This window comes from Camelus ferus, chromosome X (assembly GCF_009834535.1).
Source record: "Camelus ferus isolate YT-003-E chromosome X, BCGSAC_Cfer_1.0, whole genome shotgun sequence".
Lineage (NCBI taxonomy): Eukaryota > Metazoa > Chordata > Mammalia > Artiodactyla > Camelidae > Camelus > Camelus ferus.
Window position 1 is genome coordinate 36,881,495 of NC_045732.1, and position 22,850 is coordinate 36,904,344.

At 42.6% G+C, this 22,850-nt stretch overlaps 1 protein-coding gene across 2 annotated transcripts in view; it reads right to left on the reverse strand.

Moving 5' to 3' along the window:
• The window catches only part of SRPX (sushi repeat containing protein X-linked), a 79,837-nt gene that overhangs the window by 25,014 nt on the left and 31,973 nt on the right, over window positions 1-22,850 (reverse strand). For both annotated transcript variants that reach the window (XM_032474395.1, XM_032474394.1), the window contains 5 exons: window positions 17,340-17,466; window positions 14,188-14,309; window positions 13,282-13,461; window positions 11,506-11,639; window positions 1,409-1,530 (listed from right to left, as the gene is read on the reverse strand). In XM_032474395.1, the coding sequence (XP_032330286.1) occupies window positions 1,409-1,530; window positions 11,506-11,639; window positions 13,282-13,461; window positions 14,188-14,309; window positions 17,340-17,466 (685 nt within the window). The remainder of the gene's footprint in view (window positions 1-1,408; window positions 1,531-11,505; window positions 11,640-13,281; window positions 13,462-14,187; window positions 14,310-17,339; window positions 17,467-22,850) is intronic.

Here is a 22,850-nt window from a genome sequence, read left to right on the forward strand (position 1 = left end):
ACTAGGTAGCAAATGTTGAAAAGATCTGGTACGGACCTCAGGAGGGTTACACACCCTAGGCAGGTACTAGATGCAAATGCAGTAGGACAAACAACAAACCAAAGCTTTTGAGTGTTCCCAGCCCTCTCCTTCCTTCAGTCAACTCCCATCCAAGTACTAACCAGGCCCGACCTTGCCTAGCTTCCGAGAACAGACAAGATTGGGGGCATTCAGGGTGGTATGGCCATAGACCCTTCAGTCAACTAAAGAGAATTCAGGCATAATAATTCTTCCATCCTTGGCCTTCTGAGTTTTTGACCTTGGTGTGGATGGAGCAGACTCTCTTAGGGTGGAGAGAGCTCAAAAGGCAGATGGAAAATAAGACAAATTAGAAGAAGAAGTTGTGTCAATCTAACATCACTTGCTAAGGACGTTTCTATCATATAATCTCTCAAGGAATTTCTGTGAATCTGAAAAATCTGTGACAGGATTCACCAAGTTCTATTTCACTTTCTTCTGCCTGGGTATAGAAAGACTACATTTCCCAGCTTCCCTTGACGTTTGATCACGATCATGTGCTGAGTTCTGGCCAGTCGACTGGGAGAGAGCAATTTTATGCTTCTGATATTAAGCATAAAAAGGTAGCGTGGTCTTTTTTTTTTTTCCTTTTCACTCTTCCCCTTTTGCAGAAACCTCGAAGTCCTATATTCTGGATGTTGATGTTACAAGATAGTGGAACCTCCATCAGCTTGGGACCCTGAGAGACTACTGAACAGAGATCTACCCCGTCCCCTTGCGTGTATGACAGAAAAAGATATGTGAGAAATGCAGATTTTCAGAAGCTTTGCTTCAACCTAATTATCCTTTTCACAGTGGTCCAGAGATACAAGTAAAAATTTGGATTGCTTTGAAATTACCTCTTGGCTGTTGAGTTCTGCTCCTTTAATGCACCATTACTCAGAGTCTGGACACCATGGTTCTGGCTTTGTAAGTGTTACCAAAATAAAATATAGTTGTTAAAATAGGGCTATGGACAAGTGCCCTGGAAGCCTGGAGGAAAAAGATGCCAAGCCTGGAAAGGCTAAGTTGGATGCCTGCCCTCTTAATAACACCAAGGATTGCTCAAGACCTTTTTGCAGTCTCTCCACTACCCATCCCACTCCTACCAAGGAAAAAAAAAAAAAAAGAACAAAGATAAAGCAAAAAAATTTGGTTGGAGGGGGAAAAGAACACTGTCAATTACCCACTGCATCATATTTGGACAAGCAGCAACATTCCAGTTAGCATGGTTATAATACTCCCAGGATAAAAGTAATTAACTGTTGAAGGTTTCCTGGAATCAAGACTGAATAGAGAGGAATCCAGGAACCTCATCAGAGAAAAAGGACATTTATAGGTGATAACATTTAAGGACAGAAATTTCCCCTACCTGAGCTGCAGAGCTAGGGCTGGAGGCATGATCTTTGCCCCTATCCTGCCGATGAGGGTCGGGAACACACCTACCAGCTCCACTACGGTGATGTGTCGAAGATCCAGACCACACTGGGCTTGCTGGAAAAAACACAAAAACAATAGAGGAAGTGTGAGTGTGGCTGAACAAAGAATTCCATGTCAAACTGCAAACTCACAGGAGTGGCACTGTTCTGTTTTGGGAACTTCATTTGCCCACTCCAAACTGTCCTGAAGACAGTTGAGAAATTGGGGTTAAACAAGTAGCTATAAAACCTAAATACCTTCCTAGAGGAATCATTCAGAAATGGCTTGGCAATGAGATTTTGAAAACCTAAGCAAAATGGCAGTGTATGTATTTCCAGAAGATGGGGTGAGACTTTGCATGAGCCAAATTTCCAAAAAGAAAAAAAAAAAAGTCCAAGACCACCCCTAGAGGATTCTAATTTTGTCTTTGCAAGGAGGAAGGAATATTTCAGTGTCCCCTCTCTGCCCGTGCTTCCACCCCTCACATCGCCTGCCCTAAGCCCCCCAACACATGAACATACTGAAGAAACATGGATAAAAGATTTCAACTCTGATCTGATGCCTTGGTTTTTTACATCTGGTGACCTGGTTTGGGTGGTTGCCACCCAGGGACACCCCTTGATGGCCTGGCTCTGGTGGCCAGAGAGGTCAGCATTCCTGGGTCCCATGTGACTTCTTGGTGGGCTACCCCGTCCAGGGCATTGCACAGACAGCAGACCGAAACATACCCCCATTTCTGTGAAAGAGGCCTCATATTTTTGTCCTGGGTCTTCAACCCTAAGAGCGGGCTTCAGGTTTGGCGCACACCTACAGGCCTGCAGGGAGGCTCTCAGAGCCTGTAGGCCAGGGACGCCATCTTTGCACTTTCCCTGTGGAGAGTTCCCCGGCTATGCCCAGACAGGGGAGTTGACACACAGCCCCGCCTACTGCAGATTGAGGCTCCTAGCTCTTCCAGACCAGAAAGCCTGTTTGGGAAACAGAGTTGCCTACAGTGCCCCCACCACCACCCCACCCAGGCAGGAGCCCACATCATAGCTCTACCTGCTGTGGAGTGTGGCCCCCACCTGGCAGGAAGGGTTAGTCACAGCACCTGGGAGTGGCGTGACCTAGCGACTCCTAGGCTGAGAGGTGGGTGGCCAGAGTTGGTGGCTGTCAGAGCCAAGCCAGCGGCCCTGTTCAGCCAGGGAACCTGAGGCCTAAGTCGGCTTGATTCAAGGCCACAAACAGAGCATTGGTGGCAACTGAGCTGCTTCTCCTGCTATGCCCAGGAAGGGAAACGCATTCCCGTGTTACTGAGCACAGCCTTCAGGCCGCCTGACCCAGGATCCTAACCAACACACACAGGCAGCCGTGCCGCCCATCCAACAGCCCTGCTTACAGTGGCACTTGAACAGAGAGCACAGCCCGTTGCTTTCTCCGTCTGCAGACCAAAACTGGTGGCCTCACCTAACCAAAATATTCAGTGCACACTCTTGCCTGATCTGGGTCCCCAGACAATGAACCATGCAGGCCCTGGGTACCATCTTGCTGCCTTGCCAGGATAGGGAAGCTAATTCATGGTCCCACCTGCTGCTGGGTATAATACCCAGCCCCAAGCATCTAGGAAGCCTGGCCAGAATCCAGGCAATCGTGAAACCCATCCTACAGCCTCACTGGGGCAGGGAACCAAGATAGCAGTCCCATCCAGCTGTTCTCAGCCAGCAGTACACCCCCAACCTCAGAGTTCGAACAAATGCCTTGCCTCAACAGACCCTTACAGCAGGGCCCACCTGCCCAAGGATGTGGCCAGAAACCTCAACAGAGCTAGAGCTATCTCCGCCCAAGCGAACCTCAAAAGCCTGCAAAAGGAGATCACTTACTCAAATGAATACATACTGGTGTAAAGATTCAGGGATCATGAAAAAGCAAAGCTGTGTGATACCAAAGTACAGTAATAAAGGTCCAATAACTGACCCTAAGGAAATGGAGAGCTATGAACTGTCAGTTCAGATTAATCCTCTTGAAGAGGTTTAATGACCTACAAGAACAGATAACTAAATGAAATTAGGTAAACCATGAACAAAATAAGTTTCACAAAGAAATATAAACCATGAAAAAAATCAGAGCTGAAGAGCAGAATAACTAAACTGAAGAATTTCCATGGAGAGCATCAAAAGGTGACTCACCCATGCAGAAGGGTCAGAAACCTGTAAGAAAGGACATTTCCAATTATCTGGTCAGAGGAACACAAAGGAAAAAATAATGAAAAAGATTGAAGAGAGCCTAAGGGATTTATGGGACACAACAAAAATATTTGCATTTTGGGAATTGAAAAGGGAAAAAATTATATTTAAGTCAGTAATGGCTGATAACTTCCCAAACCTAAGGAAAGAATGAAGACATCCAGATCCCAAAGGACCCCAAATATGTTGAACTCAGATAGGGCTACATCATGAAATACTGTAAGTAAATTGTTAAAAGTCAAACACAAAGATTTTTTAAAGCAGCAAGAGAAAACATAAGTTACATACAAGGGAACCTCCCTAAGACTATCAGTGGATTTCTCAGTAAGACTTTTCAGACCATAAGAGAATAGTATGATATATTCAAAATCTTGGATGGGAAAGAAACTGTCAACCACAAACTATACTCAGTGAAGCTCCACTTCAGAAATGAAAGGAAAAACTAAAAATAGAGTTGCCATATGATCCAGCAATCCCACTCCTGGGCATATATCCAGAGAGAACTCTAATTTGAAAAGATACATGTACCCCATGTTCACAGCAGCACTGTTTACAATAGCCAAGACATGGAAGCAGCCTAAATGTCCATCAACAGATGAATGGTTAAAGAAGCTGTGATACATACAATGGAATACTGCTCAGCCACAAAGAAGGATAAAATAATGCCATTTGCAGCAATGTGGATGGACTGGGAGATTGTCATTCTAAGTGAAGTAAGTCAGACAGAGAAAGACAAATACCACATGATATCACTTTAAAAAAAATTGACACAAATGAACTTGTTTACAAAAGAGAAATAGACTCACAGACATAGAAAACAAACTTACGGTTGCCAGGGGGGAAAGGAGGTGGGAAGGAATAAATTGGGAGGTCAAGATTTGCAGATACTGACTACTACAAATAAAATCAACAAGTTTATACTGTATAGCACAGAAAACTATATTCAATGTCTTGTAGTAACCTATAATGAAAAGGAATGTGAAAATATATATATGTATATATGTATGACTAAAACATTATGCTGTACATCAGAAAAAGAAATGAGGGATACTTTCCCAAACAAAAGCTGAGAAAATTCATCACCACTAGACCTGCTTTACAAGAAACACTAAGGAAGTTCTTTGAGCGAAAGTACAGTCAGCACTCCATATCCACGGGTTCCACATCCACAGAGTCAACCAACCATGGACCACGTCCTGTGTGTACAGCCTGAGGATCCACAGATGTGGAACCTACAGATAGAAGACTGACAACAGGATGTGAGCATCCGCAGATTTTGGTATCTGCAGCAGGTCCTGGAACCAATGCCCTGCAGATACTGAGGGATGACCATAAAGGGATGATAACTGACATCATAAAAGCATAAAAACAGTGTAAAACTCGCTAGTAATTGGAAATATATAGTCAAAGTTGGATTCTGCAACATGGTAAGGGTGGTATGTAATTCATTTATAGCTCTAGTTTAAAAGTTAAAAAACAAACATGGTAAAAATAAGCAGAACTGTAATCATCTATTAGTTACACAATATTAAAGAGTAAATTGTAACATCAAAAACTGAAATTGTGAAGGGGAAGAGGAATAAAAGTGTCAAGCTTGGGACTTTATTGAAGTTAAGTTGATATTAGTTTAAAATAAGGTGTTATTAATTTTTAAGAATTTTTTTATGTAAGCCTCATGGTAACCACAAGGGAAAAAACTGTAGTAATTACAAAAAAGAACATAATACCATACAACATCAACACACAATAAAGCAGGATAGGAAGGAACGGTGGATCCACAGAACAACCAGAGAACAATTAACAAAATGGCAGTAAGTCCTTATTTATCAATAATTACTTTAAACATATGAACAATTACTTTAAATATAAACAGATTCAATTCTCCAAGTGAAAAACAGAATGGCTATGTGGATTTTTCTTAAAAAAAACATCCAATGATATGCTGCTTACAAGAGTCACTTTAGCCTTCAAGACACAAAGTAAAGGGATAAATATTTTAAGCAACTGATAACCCCAAAGAGGCAGGAATAGTTAGACAAAATAGGCTTTAATCAAAAAATGGTTTAAGAAAAACACAAAGAAGTTCATTATATAACGATAAAAAGCATCGATACATCCAGAAGTTGTAACAGCTGTAAATATTTCTGTGCCCAACATCAGAAAACTTAAAAACAAAGCAAAAACTAATAGAGCTAAAAGGATAAACAGCTATACCCTAATAGCGGGGGACTTTAATACCCCACATTCAACAATGGATAGATTATCTAGACAGAGAATCAATAAGGAAACAGCAAATTTGAACACTATAGACCAAATATACCTGACATACACAGAACGTCCTATCTGACATCAGCAGAATACACATTCTTCTCAAATGCACATGAAACATTTTCTAGGATAGACCACGTATTAGACCACAAAATAAGTCTTAGAAGATTCAAGACTGAAATCATGCCAAGTATCTTCTGACCACAATGGTATGAAACTGGGAAGTCAAACAAGATGAGACTAGAAATGCACAAATACATGGAAATTAAACAACACTCTCCATAGAATCCATAACACATAGATCAAAGAAGAAATTAGAGAAATTAAAACACATCTTGAGACAAACGAAAACACAACATACCAAAACTTAAGGGATGCAGCACAAGCAGTTGTAAGGGGCAAGTGCACAACAATAAAAACCAACATTAAAAAGCAAGAAATTCCCCACATAAACAACCTAACTCTATTCCTCAAGGAGTTAGAAAAAGAACAAACTGAGCCCAAAGTTAGCAGGAGGAAGGAAATAAAGATTAGAGCAGAAATGAATGAAATTGAGAATAGGGAAACAATAGAAAAGATTAACCAAACTAAGTTAGTTCTTTAAAAAGATAAACAATTTTTTAAAAGATATATAAATTTGACAAACCTTTAGGTAGACTAACCAAGGAAAAAAGAGAACCCAAATCTAAGTTGTGACAAAAGGAGACATTACAACTGATACCACAGAAATACGAAGTTCATAAGAGGCTATTATAAAAACACTCTAAGCCAATAAATTGGACAACCTAGAAGAAATGGAAAAGTTCTTAGAAACATACAAACTGCCAAGAATGAATCGTGAATAGAAAGTCTGAATATAGCAATTACTAGTAAGGAGATTAAATCAGTAATTAAAAATCTCCCAAGGAAGGAAATCCCATGACCAATAAATAGCTTCACTAATGAATTTTACCATTTAAAGAAGAATCAAGACTAATTCTCAAACTCTTCCAAAAAAAAAACAAAAACAAAAAGGAAAAGAAGGGAACATTTCCAAACTCATTTTATGAGGCCAGCATTACCCTGATACCAAAGCCAGAAAAGGACACTATCAGAAAAATACAGATCAATATCTGATTAAAACACATGGAAAAATTCTCAAACTACTAGCAAACTGAATTCAGCAGCATATTTCAAGTATCACTCATCGTGATCAAGTGGGATGTATGCCTGGGATGCAAGAATGGCTCAACATACACATGCAGTCAATGTGATACATCAGATTAACAGAATGAAAAAAAATCTCAATAGATGGAGAAAAAGCATTTAACAAAATTCAACATCTTTTCATGATAAAAAAAAATGTAACAAACTTGGTATAGACAGAAGTTACCTCAACATAACAAAGGCCATATGTGACTAGCCCACAGCTAACATACTCAATGGTGAAAAGCTGCTAGTGGCATTTTTACGTAAGTAGGAAAAAAATCCTAGATTTTATCTAAAACCACAAAAGACCCCTAATAGCCAAGCAATCCTGAGAAAGAAAAACAAAGCAGGAAGCATCACACTTTGATTTTAAGCTACATCATAAAGGTATGCTAACCACAACAGTGTGGTACTGGCCTAAAAACAGACCCAAAAAATCCAATGCAACAGAATCTAGAGCCCAGAAATAAACTCAAGTATATACAGTCAACTAATACTTGACAAAAGAGCCAAGAATATGAAATGGAGCAAAAAGTTTCTCTTCTATAATTGGCGTGAAAAAAAAAATATTCTCATGTAAAAAATGAAACTAATCCCCTATCTTATACTACTTACAAAAATGAATTTTAAATAAAGCCTTGAATGTGACATCTAACAACATGAAAGTCCTTAACAAAAACATAGGAAAAGAAACAGGCTCACAGACTTAGGGATGGGAAGGGATAAATTTGGGATTTTGAGATTTACAAAATGTTAGTCACTATATATAAAAATAGATTTTAAAAAAAGTTTTTGTACAGCACAGGGAACTATGTTCAGTATCTTGTAATAACCTTTAATGGAAAAAATATCAAAATGAATATATATGTATACGCATGACTGGGACATTGTGCTGTACACCAGAAACTGACATGTTGTAACTGACTGTACTTCAATTAAAAGAAAAACAGGAAAAAGGCTCCTTGATATGGGTCTTGGCAACAGTTCTTTGGATATGACACCTAATGCTATCAACAAAAATGAACAAACAAGTGGTATTACATCAAACTAAAGCTTCTGCACAGCAAAAGAAACGATCAACATGTGAAAAGACAACCTACAAAATGGGGGAAAAAAACTGCAAACTGTTTATCTGGTAAGGGGTTAATATTCAGAATATCTAAAGAATTCATACAACTCAATAGAAGATAAATAATCCAATTTAAAAATGGGCAAAAGACCTGAATAGACATTTCTCCAAAGATACATGGGAGGCCAGCAGGTATAAGAAAAGTCGCTCAACATCACTAGTCAATAGGGAAATGCAAATCAAAATCGTGAGATACCACCTCATGCCTGTTAGAATGGCCATCATTGAAAAGACAAGAGACACATGCTGCTGAGGGTGTGCAGAAAAGGGAAAGCTCATGCACTGTGGGAGTGCAGGTGGGAATGTAAATTGGTGCAGCCACTACATAAAACAGTACGGTGGTTCCTCAGAAAAGTACATAAAGAACTACCATATAGTCCAGCAATTCCACTTCTGGGTAATCCAAAGAAAAACACTAACTCAAAACGATATGTGCACCCCCAAGTTCACTGCAGCGTTATTTACAATAGCCACGCTGTGGAAACAACCTCAATGTCCACTGAAGAAGAAGGGAAAAGTGACAGACATGACAGAATGTTATTCAGCCGTGAAGAATGAAATCTTGCCATTTACAACACGGATGGACTTTGAGGGCATCACGTTCAGTGAAATAAGTCAAACAGGAAAATATATGATCTCACTTACATGTGGAATTAAAAAAATATGCAAACAAAAAAAACTAAGCTCGTGGACATCGAGAACAGAATGATTTTTCTTGAGGTAGGGGTGGGAGTTGGGCCAAGTGCGTGAAGGGATCAAAAGGTACAAATTTCCAGTAATAAAATGAAACAGTTATGGGGACATAATATACAGCCTGGTGACTAGTTAACAATACTGTATTTGAAAGTTGCTAGGAGAGTGGATCTCGAAAGTTCTCATCGTAAGGAAAAAAATATTTTGTCAACTATGTATGGTAATGGCTGTTCACTGGACTATTGTGGTGATCATTTTGCAGTACATACAAGTACTGAATCATTGTGTTGCACACCTGAAAGTGTTATATGTCAATTATACCTCAGTTTTTTAAAAAAGAGCACGTTCCAGCCCTCTGAGCTGGCCCTCGGCAAGAGCCTCGGGAACGTGACCCACTCAACCATGTGCCAGGAGGTCTCATCACGAGTGGCAGTGGCAACCAGGGAACAAAAAAGTAACTGAAGATGAATACGACTAAATGGGCAAAAATGTAAACTCCTGAATTAAATTAGAACACATTTTCACTACAGTTCAACTGAAGCATCTCTGTGTGGGGTGACAGAATTGGTAGAAAAGTTAGAAAAAGTAGAAATACTTTTTTATTATTCTAACTGAATCATTAAGCCAATCAAACCTTTCCTTCAAGGCTCTGGTTAAAATCTCAATGTAAATATGTTGGGGGAAGGAGCACGGGGGGAGTCACATATAAACACCTTGATGCCACATATCTAACTAATTGATTATAAATTTAGCAATTAGTGAAGGAATGGGATAGACTAGGACAGGGGTCAGCAAATCTTTTCCATAAAGGGCCAGATAGGAAATATTTTCGGCTTTGTGGGGCTGGAAGGTCTAACTATTCAGTGGTACCATTGCAGCGCTCGAGCAGCCATACAGAATCACAAACCATTGAGCGTTGGCTGTGTTTCAATAAAATTATACTTATGAAAGCCCTAGTTTGCCAAATTGAGGAAAACCCAGTTTGGCTTATGCATTTTTTCCATGGAATTAAGAGGTCAGGAAAAAAAAAAAAAGAGGTCAGGAAATGCACAGTCATGGAATAGAGCCTGTAAGGTCAGTTTCCCACAGGAGGGGGAGGGTAGAGCACATGCTTAGCATGCACAAGGTCCTGGGTTCAATCCCCAATGTCTCTATCAAAAAAATAAATAAACCTAATTACCCTCCCCCGCCCCAAAAAACAAAAGAGAACAATTTCCCACACGATGGGGTGCTGTGGGCTTGTGCTACCTGAAGAGCAAGTCCCTAGCTGGGACAAGGGGACACAAGGTGGAGGTAAGGTGGCAGGGATGGAGGGGAAAGGTGAATTGGGTTCCTATCAAAGGAGCCCAAGGTGTTTTATATGGCCCTTCAGAGTTCATGGGAAGTCCTTCAAGTACATGGAGAGGATAAACAAAGACATTATTCATTGTCTTTTTTTTTTTTTTTTTAAAGAGCAAAGATGGGACCAGGGGACTCAAGATCTCATGGATCGAGAGTGCCGAAAGCCTGATCGACAAATTTATTAGTATACAGCTCAGAAAAAAATGCGATCAAAGAGGTGGGGCTTTAGATATTTCATGTGATAAGCACTAAGTTCTGCTTTATTATTCGTTGTCTTGATGCTGAAATGAGAATTTAAATTGTAGGCTTTGATTAAACTAAGATTGTTCTCAACACCTAGTTCTAGTCTCTGTAATATAGGAATGAAATATTCCCCCCAAAACAGTGCAGCACCGCGTCCGCGACCCAGGATAACATCCTGCCTCTTTAGTGTTCAAATTGGCCACTCAGCCAGCTTCAGGACAACAATCAAGCAAGTTCTAGTTCAATCCTTTCTGTTTCTAGCTTGTTTCCCCCCACCCTCAAAAGACGCTGCCTCATTTTGTAGCTGCAAAACTTACACAGCTGGGAAGGGCTCATTTCCCAGAAAAGCCTCCCTGAAATGTTAAGGTTCTTAGGAGTCACCTGGGGGGCTTGTTAAAATATAGATTCTGATCCAGTAGGTCTAGGATGGGGATTGAGAATTAGCATTTCTGACCAGCTCACAGGTGATGCTGATCTTACTGGTCAACAGACCACACTTTGAGAACCACTTCCCTAAAAGCTGGTCATCCCTCTCTGGGGAGCTCTGGGAGAGTTGGAAAGCTTCCAGTGGCAGGACCTGGAGCCTGAGGGCTCCTGGATGCCTCTCATCCCTTGAGCAAGCCTTTAGGACAAACGATTGATGCCTCCACCCCAGTCAGATCCTGAACAGGTTCGGCAAAGAACACTGTTCTTTGGCTGGACCTGGATGGCATGTCAATTAGGCTTCTTAGTGAAGACAAACAAACCTCATTAGTTGGAAAAAGACTGGGTTAGCTCTGGGGAGTCAGTGTTAATCAGGTTATGCCCCAGAAGCAGAAATGAATGGTGGGAGTTTGAAAGTGCCAGTTCCTGCTGCGCACAGTAAATGGATTAGGCACTGAATCTGGCTTTTACTTTTAGTAAAATGACTGGGCCCTTCCTGGTAGAGGGCTCCCTCCCTCCCTGGCCCCCGCGGCAAGGACTCACCTGCAGCATCCCCAGCTGCAGCCGGTAGAGGAGGTTTCGGGCTGTGGGCGTGGACACAATGAGGAGTCTCCTTTTCTCGTAAAACTGATCCAGAAGCGCAGCTGCTGTTCTGACGCCAACGTTGACATTCATGGCTGTAATCAGAAATAACCAGGGGGAGGGTAGAGCTCAGTGGTCGAGTGCACGCTTAGCATGCGCCAGGTTCGATCCCCAGCACCTCCGTTAAGAAATAAATAAGCAAACCTAACTACCTGCCCCCCAAACAAACAAAAGTGCAAAAAAATAACTATACTTCAAATTTTAAAAAATTTTTAGAAAGAAATAGCCAGGTAGGTCAGAAACTCTCTACGGGTTGCGGCTCAACACAGGCCACGACAACACACTGTGTCTAAGAGGTAAAGATTCAACTAGGAGGTCCCAGTTTGTTTGGAAGGTGGTCCCAAGAAGCGCAGGGTCGGAGGGTGGGGAGGTGTGTTAGTGTCCCCTTGCTGCTGACGCTCAGCACCACAAACCTAGAGGCTTAACACACACAAATTCTCTTACAGACACCCTGGGGGGAGAATCTGCTTCCTTGCCTCTTCCCGCATCTAGAGGCCTCCTGCATTCCTCGGTTCTTACGTAGCCTTTCCCCCACCTTCCAAGCCGGCAGCATCGCATCTTCGGGATCTCCCTCCTCTCTGACCCCTGCTTCCCTTATCTTTGACTCGGAGCTCCGCCTCCCTCTTATAAGGTCCCTTGTGATTCCATTGAGCCCACCTGGGTAATCCACGCTACTCACCCCATCGCAAAATCCTTCACTTAATTACACCTGCAAAGTCCCTTTTGCTACTTAAGGTCATATAGTCACAGGTTCTGGGGATTAGGATGTGGGTATCTGTGGGGGAGGGGCACTACTCTCCTTTCTCAGGAAACGAGACAGGGAAGGAAAGAGGTGTGTTCTCTGTACTTTAATGCATGAAATTGCAGAGCCTCGGGCATCTAGCTGATGATGCACCTCTCTCTCTCACGTCACTCTGTATGGCTGGGATTAAAGGAGCATAAAGATGAGAAAACACCAGGAAATGAGAAAAAAGTGGAGTATAGAAAGAAATAAGAGACATGCCCAGAATTTTCTGGCTAGTCCAAATTTCACAGTTAGCATTACCCAGCCCAGTTTTTCTTCCTCAGTAGCAACAGCTGACATGTATTGAGAGTTTATCATGTGCTAAGCACCACTCAGCTCCACTGTTCAGTGGATGGCCACGTTTAATCCCTACAACTGCTCAAGTAGTAGGTAAGGCATTTTCTTCCTCATTTAACAGGAGGAGGAAAGATTCCACGTGCCCAAGGTCTGCGTCACTTTCCAGCCAGTGCTGCAAAGCAGGCCTTACAGTATCTGTCTGCAGTAGTGTACTGGCTTTATTAAAACAAACAAACAAACAAAAAACTCTTACACTTGTAGAAGGAAGGAATTTTTAAATAAAATTTTAAAAAACATTTTTTAAAAAGGGTACCTAGAGCAGGACTTCGCTGATTCATAATGGGCCCCAGGTTCCCACCTCCGGCTGCCTCCTTAGAGGAGAGAAATCCGAAGATCCACAGAGGCAAAGGAGGGTGGGTGAGATGGGCTGCCCAGGGATTCGCGGACCGCTTTCACCCATCAGATGAAGAGGGATGGCACGGAACCTTTCAAAGGATAGAGAATGAAACCCTCCCTCCTCCCTGTCCTGGAAATCACAGCCAAAGGGTCTTTAGGCTCGGCTGCAGGCTGGGCCGGAGAGCGGACTGCACTCGTACCTGCACAGGTGGGCTCTGCGCCAGACCACGCCAGGTTGGACTGACACACTCGGGCAGGACTGCCCTGCAGCTCGTAGCCGCCGATGCAGGAGAATTCACAGGTGGCCCCGTAATTATCACCGTCGCTGGAGCACTTCATGTAGCCGTTCTCCGGGGCGTTGAGTTTGCCGCAGCGTCTGACTGTGTGGGACACAAGCCCAGGGCAGGGGTGGGGGTGGTTCAGTGCTGAGCTCCCCACCACAGAGTAACCAGGGAAAGAGCGGGTTCAGAGGCACCAGCTTTGCAACCCGGCTTCTACCTTGGCCCGGGAAACGAGGGAGTGGGTGGGCCTTGGAATGGTCACTGTTCATACCAACGAGACCACTGAGATGAACTGGGTTAGCCCCCTGTGTTATAGAGGAGGACGTGGAATCCAGAAGGGTAAAGAGTAAAGATGGCTAGTAATTAGCTGCCCAAACCATGAGGCATAAAATAAACCTTAAAAACATTTTTTTTAGATACCAAAGCTTCTGGAACACCGAGAACATTGTCTCTTGGTGGCCCAAGCTAGGGGACCAAGCTAACCTCCTTCACAGAAGGACTTACAGACTTTAGCTGGTCACTGAAGGCCCAGGGTGGAAAAGTTACTGAATCATATTCTCCTGGGAAAGCAAGCTGTGGGCTCATGTGGGACTAGCCCACTGCTCTCTCAGACTCCTTAAATGATCTGCCAGCACTGAACCTCATCCGGATTTGGATTGTGAAATTCAGGCAATAAGACGGCACCCACCCCCCAGCCTCATCAGCAGAGGCTAATGCAGAGGGCAAGTATCCCTCCGGTTTGGGGCATTCACACTGGGTTCTTGCTGGAGACTCCGCTTCCCTTTGCTCTTATGGAGAAAAAAAGCCAATAAGCAGTCATCTTACCTCTTACTTTAACTCGAAATTTGCAGGTGCCCTTGTTCTCAGCTCTGTCATAAACTGTGTACTGGATCTTGTGGTCACCTTCCGGAAAATGTGAGCCTGGGGGAAGCCCTTTAAGTATAACGCTTAAAGGGGGAAAAATCAGAAACACCAAAGATGATCATTGTGGGTGTAACAATAATTAGGCCATGATGAGCCTAATGATCAAAGATGCAGACAAACCAAGGGACAGCCATTAGGCCCGTTTCACCACTTCACTTCTCAAAGAATAGAATTTTCTGAGCTTTTCTCTGTTTTGGAAGAGCGGTTTGAAACCAGAAAATGGAAGCCCCCAATTCCTGGGAAGTTTTGATTTATTTTTCTTGCTGGATTGTGGAACAGAGGATGAGAGAGGCTAAGAACCCAGGGCCCAAGTCTTCCCCCCATCCTGCCTTTGTTCCACGGGGGAATCTGTATTTTCTGTGAGGATAATCATTTGAAAGGGTAGTCCAAGCTGTCATTGGCAATTTGGACCTGCAGGGGGCGCTACAACTTTCTCTGCTTTTTCTGTCTGGGTGAGTGGAGACCTTTCCTGACCAAAAGGCAAGTTCACTGTGACTCCTTCGTGATCCTAATAATGATAATAATAAATTATTATCACTTAAGAATATTTAGTCATTTAAAATAATATATCAATATAATATGCAATAATTAATAGAATAATATGATTAATAATATTTAATAATTTAGTAATGAATTATAATAAATCATTATCACCATTGTTCTTTGCACGTACATAAACTACACATGTCAGGCATGTTCTAGGCATTTTACATATATTTATTCAGTTCTCACAACAACCCTATGAGGTGGGCATTATTATCTCCATTTCATAGATGAGGAAATTGTGGCACCAAAAGATCAAGGAACTCGCCAAGGTCACACAGCAAGGGTGACTCCCACGTCTTTCTTCTCGGCTGTCTGACAGGAACGTCTATAGGTACAACATGAGCAAATCCTAGGTTGTGTTTGCTTTTCAACAGATAGATACCTTCCCTTCTCTCTACACTTCTTAGGAGTGATGAGAATATTGGTTAATAAGGGGCATGTGACATTATCATTGTCACCATTGAGCAGAACCTTCCACTCAGGTGGACAAAGTAGTTGTTTACAAGTATGAAGTGAGGGGTGTTAGGAAAGTGCCAGAAATCCCACCATTAGAGACGTGTCACTTTGGTCCTTAGATGCTTTAAGGTCCTCAGGAAGCACAAGTTAAATGCAGATGAACCTGAGAGGGATCATACTTCCAATATGAGTCGCTGTTAACCTCTTGGGGACTCTCATCTGTGACACGCAAATAACCGTCATTAAGGAGTAACTAAGGGAACTCACTGGAAGCCCTGGTCTCAGCTTGACACTAGAACCTTCCCTCCTAAAAGGCAACTATATAACAGGAGCTTGCAAAAGACATGGGGGAAGGGGTCACAAGAGAAATGCCGGAGAAGCAAGGAGGCCAAGCGACTGCTGAGAAGGGGACAAGACGGCCTCGTCTGAACTGCTCGTTCTGCGGGAGGGCACGCCCCACAGCATCCTGCTCCAGCCTTCGGGCAGCGGAACTCGGGCAGCGGACAGCTGCTCTGAACGGAGGGCCAGGGGCTGCTGCGATGCTCTTTACAAATGTCACACTTCTACCCATAACACACCGGTTACCCACAAAAATGCCAAGGGGAATAGCCTTGCCAGATAAATAGAATCATCTAGTGACCTGATATTTTGTGTTTATTACACCGGATTTCAATAGCAGTCGCTGTTGTGAAAATCTAAGAACCTATTATGGGCTAGGGCTGGGCCCGGGCATTGTGCTGGGTCCCAAAAGATTCAGAGATTTAAAACCCAATCCCTGATTATATCAACGGTGACTTATTTTTTTTAATCCCAGTTGCCTAAAGTTTCTCCTTAGGGGTTTGTGATGTGTGTATACGACAGCAAATAAATCATTTTCTTAATACTTAAACTTTAACCTTGAGGAGTTACAAGGGGGCACATAACTAAGATTCTCTAAGTTAGACGGTGCACTGGGAAAACATTATCAGGCTGTAGGAACAAAATGTCCTGCTAGGGGTGAGAGACTCAGCCTCTTCCTTGTAAATGTTCTATTATCACTCATAATTGCTTAAAAATGTTTTTTCTTGCCCAGCCGGGGCTGAGAGGATTCTAGAAAGTCTCTCCCTGCTGTATAGCTCATCTGGGGGTAAGTCAGAGGTATTCTCCGTCCAGAGCTGGAAACTCGGTGGGGAGGTCTAACAAGACCATGAACTTTATGCATGTGAATGTGCTGACATGAAGCAGTGGCCTTCAGGGAACATGAAGTCTGATCAGATAGTTGCAGGGGCGCAGGACCAGATGCTAGATTAGAACAACATGTAGCTGGACTTCACCAAAGGGAACCACCCATTTTTAAAAGCATCTGGGATGGATTTCAAACTATTAATGCAGTTGGTCCTGGAGAGTGGGGGGTGAGGTGGGGGCGGTGGGGGGGAGAAGGCAGGAGGCACCTCTTTTTTTATTTTTAAGTCGTGTCTTTAAGGGTTCAATGTGGTCACACGTTTAAAAAGTTAATTAAAGATCAAAAGTTTTGAAAGAAGCAGTTGCCAAAAAACAAGGGATGGAAAAGTTTTGCACTAAACCATACTCACAGAGGACCAGGCAGGGCAGCACTGGGCTCAAACCTGGGAGATGCAGAGGCTTTCCAGGGCGGCCTCGGGCAGGCCCCTGGCAGGCAGTGGGGGTGAGTCTATCCCTGAATGAACCAGTTGGCTTCCTCTTCCTTCTTCTGTCCCTCCTCTTCTCTTCCTCCCACCACCCCTTCTCCCTTCCTTTTTTCTTTCAACGAATATTTACTGAGAACCACCTACGTGTTAGGCATGGTGCTGGGCATTAGGGATACGGCCATGAACATATTGTAGCGGAGACAGGCCATACACAAATACATAAGTAAAATATACACTATTTCAGATGGTGAAGAAAAATAAAGAAATGAATGAGGAATGGCTGAAAGAGGGCTGTGCCGAGCCTAAAAGCATAAATAGACCAGCCTAGATACACGTCCTCACTCTGGGTAGTGAACGTCTCACATAAAAGAGGAGGCATCATTCAAGCTGCCAAGTTGCACTTACTCGGTGAGAATGCCATCAGCTGTGTCTCTTCCCTCGGGGGTCTCCCAGGACACCCGGACAGTCAACTTATTGGGTTCAGCAATGCGTTCCTTCACACTTGGGCACTTGATTCTAGGAGGTTCCATATCTGAAAATATAACCAGGACATTCTCACCATCATCAAGAAATATCTTGTCAACTTGAAGTCCGACACCCAGCATTTGGCATGCCCAAAGCTCTCGGTGCTCCCCATTTCTGAAGGGCTCCTTCCCCGCTCTGTATTTCTCTTCCCTCGCTTCATCTTGCCTGTTGAGTTTTAAAGACTGAGTACTCACCCGCACGCCACTAAACCTGCCATCAGCTGGCCCTGCTAAGTGTCTTGTCAGGTAATTTATTAGCTACGGCAACTTCCTCCCCATGCTTCAAAACCCTGCCTGCTGACTTGGCAACATGGCAGTTACCCAGCTAGAAGTCATTCAGCCACAGTGAGTCCCTCCTGCTTTAAAGACAGCATCACAGAATACTAGGGAAAGGTGCCTTAGGTATCATCTAGTTTGAGTAAATTCAAGGCAACAAATCTTTAGTGAGTACCTGCCTTCCCCAAGGCATCATCCCAGCTGCTGGGTTTGGGCATGCACAAAGGCAAGAGAATCCCGTGCTTCTCAAAGGGTTTACAGTCTATTAGGGGCATTAGGTTGCCACACATGAAATATGATATGAGGTGGGAAATGGCACTGTTCCAAGTGAGGTAAAAGTAAGTGCCATGGAGGCTTAATGGAGTGACGCGATGCTCTCATTTAACGGATCTGGAAACTAAGGCTCAGAGAGCATAAGTGATTTATTTAAGGCCAGGCATATAAATAATGATAATGTAAATTATAACCCAAATTAGAGCACTTTGCCCTGGAACAAGCTCTCTCTCTTCTGGCTACGTCTATTTCCAACATACTCCTCAGTATCTGGAAACAAACAATGATCTGAGTCCATGCTCCCCTCCAACCGCCACTGGACCACATCTATGGTTTTTGTGTTTGGGGACAGCAGTTTTACCTTGGCTCTGGCCATCCAAAGGCCTCCAAAATTTCCCCAGATAATTTCTCTACCTGGTAACAGAATGTCTGTCCCCTCACTATCAAGGATGGGTTGATAATAAGGGTGAGAAGTAAGTGAGATGTCAGTTTCTTACTGGGTAAACTTCACCTTATCATAGCTAAAGTGAAATCACAAGGGGGAATTCAAACTTGGGCAAATTCTACTTGATGATTCTGAACAGGTAGAGAATGCATTTAAAGCAGACACAGTAAACGAACAACATTTAGATTTGCACTGCTTTATATATCAGCTGGTAATTACTTAAATACTACCACAACCTGAATGAAAATGAAATGTCATTAGACTCTGAATCACAAACATCTTTGAGAGATGAAATGCGCCAAGTCAAGTCTTCATATACTTTCTCCTCCATCTTGTCTAACAATTTCTCATTGTATTTAGGGTAAGAAATTATGAACAATTTGTTAAACAATTTCATCCTCAGCTATCCAAATTCATTTTCATTCTACGTCATGCTTCAATGGAGTGTAAATTTACAGCCCTAATACACTAATCCTGAATTGAATAACTACCGTATTTCTTCACTATCAATTGTGAGGTGCACCCTAATTTCTGGGATATTAAAATGTGAAAAAATAGGCTTCTTGGAACTGATAAAGTTTCTAAATGCTATGGTGAAGTGGAAGCTGCTTTAAATGTATTAGAGGTGTCTACTTTCAGTTGCTAAGCTTTTTAAAATAATCCTTTTCTTTTTTTACTATGATAGGTGATAGAAGACATACTTTTATCATTCAGATGAACATTTCACAGCTTGGGGTGAATCAGAAAGACAAGTATACAGTACCTGCCCTCTGCTGGCAGTCTCATAATTGGAAAGCATTTTTTAAAAAATTTAAATCAAAAAGAGAGCGGCCAAGGAGAGGAGCTAGATTTCAATGTAGAATTACTTTGTGTTACCGTATTTTCTTGGAGCAACACTGTCAGAGTGAAGACACTGTCAGGCTCTGTGTCATGTAAACTAAACATCTGGATGATATGCTGGGTTTTTTTTTTCATATAAACTGGGAATACTGACACTGTGACCAAACATCGCTCCAAATGAGGTTATCTGGGTGAAAAGTCTCAGAGCTTCCCAAAGTCAGCTTATGACAGCTAACAATGATCAGTCGAAACTGTCCTAATTTTTCAAAAGCACTGCTCTTCCAAATCAGAAACTAGAAGAAAGAAATCACTAAAAATAATAGCTAATATTTACTGAACCCTCCTACATGCCCACCCCATGCTAGATACCATCCCTGCATTATTTCATTGACTTCTCCCCACCACCCACTAGACTAAGCATTGTTATTCTCATCCTCATTTCTAGACTGGGAAATATTTCCTCTCTTTTGGAATTTCTCTGTGGTCTGGAATTTTAAGACATGATCACATATTTTTAAAATTATTTTAATAAGCTGAACCCTTCCGTGTGTCTGCCTGCTGCTGACCTAGTGTTTTCCTCCATCCTCCGCACACACGCTCTTTCGTGGTCGCCTGCTCTAGCTTCCCCGTAAGTCATCGAAGAGCGGCAGCAGGACTCAGTTCTGTTGCATCCTCAAGCATCATACCCTGTCTTTCAGCTGATGAAACCAGCTGGCCGGCCCTTCGGCAGATGCTCCAGAAACCTAAGCCTATTATTACACAGCCGTGGCCATCATTGCTTTTTAGAAGTTATAAATTTCCATGAATGAAATAAACAAAGTTACTATAGAAACATAATCACGATTCCCTGTTGAGTCAGGATGCCTACAGGGCAAGTTACTGTGTGGAAACCCTGCAACTCTCCTGAAAATCCTGGCCTCTGCCCCACTCATTGGAGCCATTTGACAAACTGTGTCCCTCCTCTGTGCTCTAGTTCCCTCTCTGCATATAAAATGTCAGAAACCAATATATCGCGCTGTATCAACTACTATTTATCTGAGAAGCTAAACTATATACTTGGGGAATATTTAACACGTCTAACCAGGTAGAGGGTAGAAATAAGAAAGAGATCCAAAAGGACAATGTTCTGGCCAACAGATTAAGAAGGAAAAAAAAAAAAAACCTTTAAACTCAGGCTATAAATTAACTGCATCCTAAAATGTTTGCTTTAAATAACGTTTTCCAGGTTCCAGGAGACCTGTGTTTGAAGGTGACCACTAGAGGTATGATGAAAAGGTTCAGAACATGACAGTGACGTGTGGCTGAGACTGCCTGACCTGTGGGGGGTTTCTTCTCTTTCTCCACCTCATTCTAGGGCAAGATGACATTCTTATCTTCAGTAAAGGACCGTCACAGCTGCTCACAGCAAACAGACTCCATTCAATACCCCTTTCCTCTCTGATGTCCTCCACAACCCATTCAAACTGGCTTTTAAAAAACATTTTAATTAATTACTTTAGGGCTTGGGGGGGGGTAATTAGGTTTGTTTATTTAGTTTTTTCGTTAAATGGAGGCACTGAGGATTGAACCCAATGCATGCTAAGCATGCACTCTACCACTAAGCTATACCCTCCCCTGCTAAACTGGCTTTTTAACTGCTGTTTCTCTCCCTTCTTTTAGCCTTTGATCTTTCACACCAACTTCCTCTCAATCTGTATAGTCTATGTGGCAGAGACCAGTGGTTGTTCACCCCTTCTTTTAGCGCAGAAGTTTCCCTGGGTCTGTGGCCTTTCAGAAAGAATACTGTATTTCCCGGCCTCCTCTGAAGTTTGATGTGGCCTCGTGAAGTTAGGTGGGTCCCACCAATGGGTTGTGAGAAAAAGTAATGTGTGCAACTTCTGGGTTGTGCTTTTAAAAAAAGGTGTGTATGTGGGGAGGGGGCCTCCACTTTTTCTTTCTCCTCCACTCCACTTTAAAAACATTTTTTATTATTATTTATTCATTTATTTTTGGGTGGTAATTAGGTTCATTTAACTTATTTATTTTTAGAGTGGGTACTGGGGATCGAACCCAGGATCTTGTGCATGCGCTCTACCACTTGAGCTATATCCTGCCCCCACCTCCTCCACTCCACTTTGAATGTGCATGAGCTGGGAAGCTGGAACTGCCATCTAAGGAAGTCCAATTATCTGACTGGAGAGGGCACGTGGAGAAAATGAGATATGATGTAGGGAGACAGAGAGAGAAAGAGAGTCAACGCCAGCCAGTTGAGCCACCTCGGAGTGAGATGCCAGACATGGGAGTGATGCCCTCTTGCATCCTCCAGCCCCTCAGTCAGGCACCTCAGCCATTACTATGTGGGACAGAGATGAGCTGTCGCCACCCAGCCCTGCCCAAATTCCTAAGCCAAACAACATGAGCAATAACGTGGTAGTTTGAATGAACTAAGTTTTGGGTAGTCTGTTGTACAGCAATAGATTACTGATACAAACATAAAACAGTTTGAAGCTGGTGATGGAGGAAGGAAGCGGTCGTTTCACGAGGCATAGGAAGAGAGGGAGTGCCAAGGCAGTACAACCCCGGACACTGAAACCTTGCCCGCTTGCTTGCTTCCCCCAGCTGGAGTGTAATCCTTGTAAATGTCTCTGGAAAGTGGTTCCATTTCTGCGGCATCATATAAGATATTAGCAAACTCTCCCCAGTGGCCAAGGGTCAAGAAGACAAGCAATGAACTCCACAATCAGAAGTCACTGTCTTCACCAGAAAGATGCCAAACTAAAAATTCATTGGTGATATGTTTATATTAGAGAGGGCCACTAAGAGTCGACCTGTTCAGTTTACACTAGCAAATCCTGCCAGGTAAAAAGTGGTGCAGTATCCCAAACAATCAAATCATTCCAAAGCTGGAGCTACTTTCCTAAAAGCTTGCAAAAGAATGTGTATTTGTCAACCCAGGAAAAAATTAGGATGATTTAAGAGCATACAGCAATGCAGCATACAACAATGCACTGATAAATCTACTCTTAGCCCCACGATGTTTCTATCTTCAACTGAATCTCTGGAAATAATGCTATTCATGCCCAGCAAACTTCCTTATAGGTCACTGGGTAAACCCAGCTGGCAGATAGCTGGGAAGCCAGAAAAGTATTCCATCCATTTGCATATCTGAAATCTCAGAGAGTATTTTTTATTCCAGAATTTCACTTGTGTTAACTCTCCAACTATTCTATTTTGTAGGAACTATAAGAACAAGCCGAGAGCAATTCTAAAAACCATGTTGGTTTGTACATTGTTCTTTGTTAAAACAATTAGGGGGGAGGGCATAGCTCAGTGGTAGAGCACATGCTTAGCGTGCACGAGGTCCTGGGTTCAATCCCCAGTACCTCCATTAAAAAAATAAATAAAAATAATTAAACATTTTTAAAAAACCCAACTGAATGGGGCTCTCTGCATGTCCAAAGATACTTACTGGGTTTTCATTGTCCATGGGTTTTGAACTTTCTTGAATTTCTGTCTCTTCCCCTTTTGGCCCAGGAAAGAGTGTTGGTCTACAGGAGAGATCATGTGTCTACTCAAAAT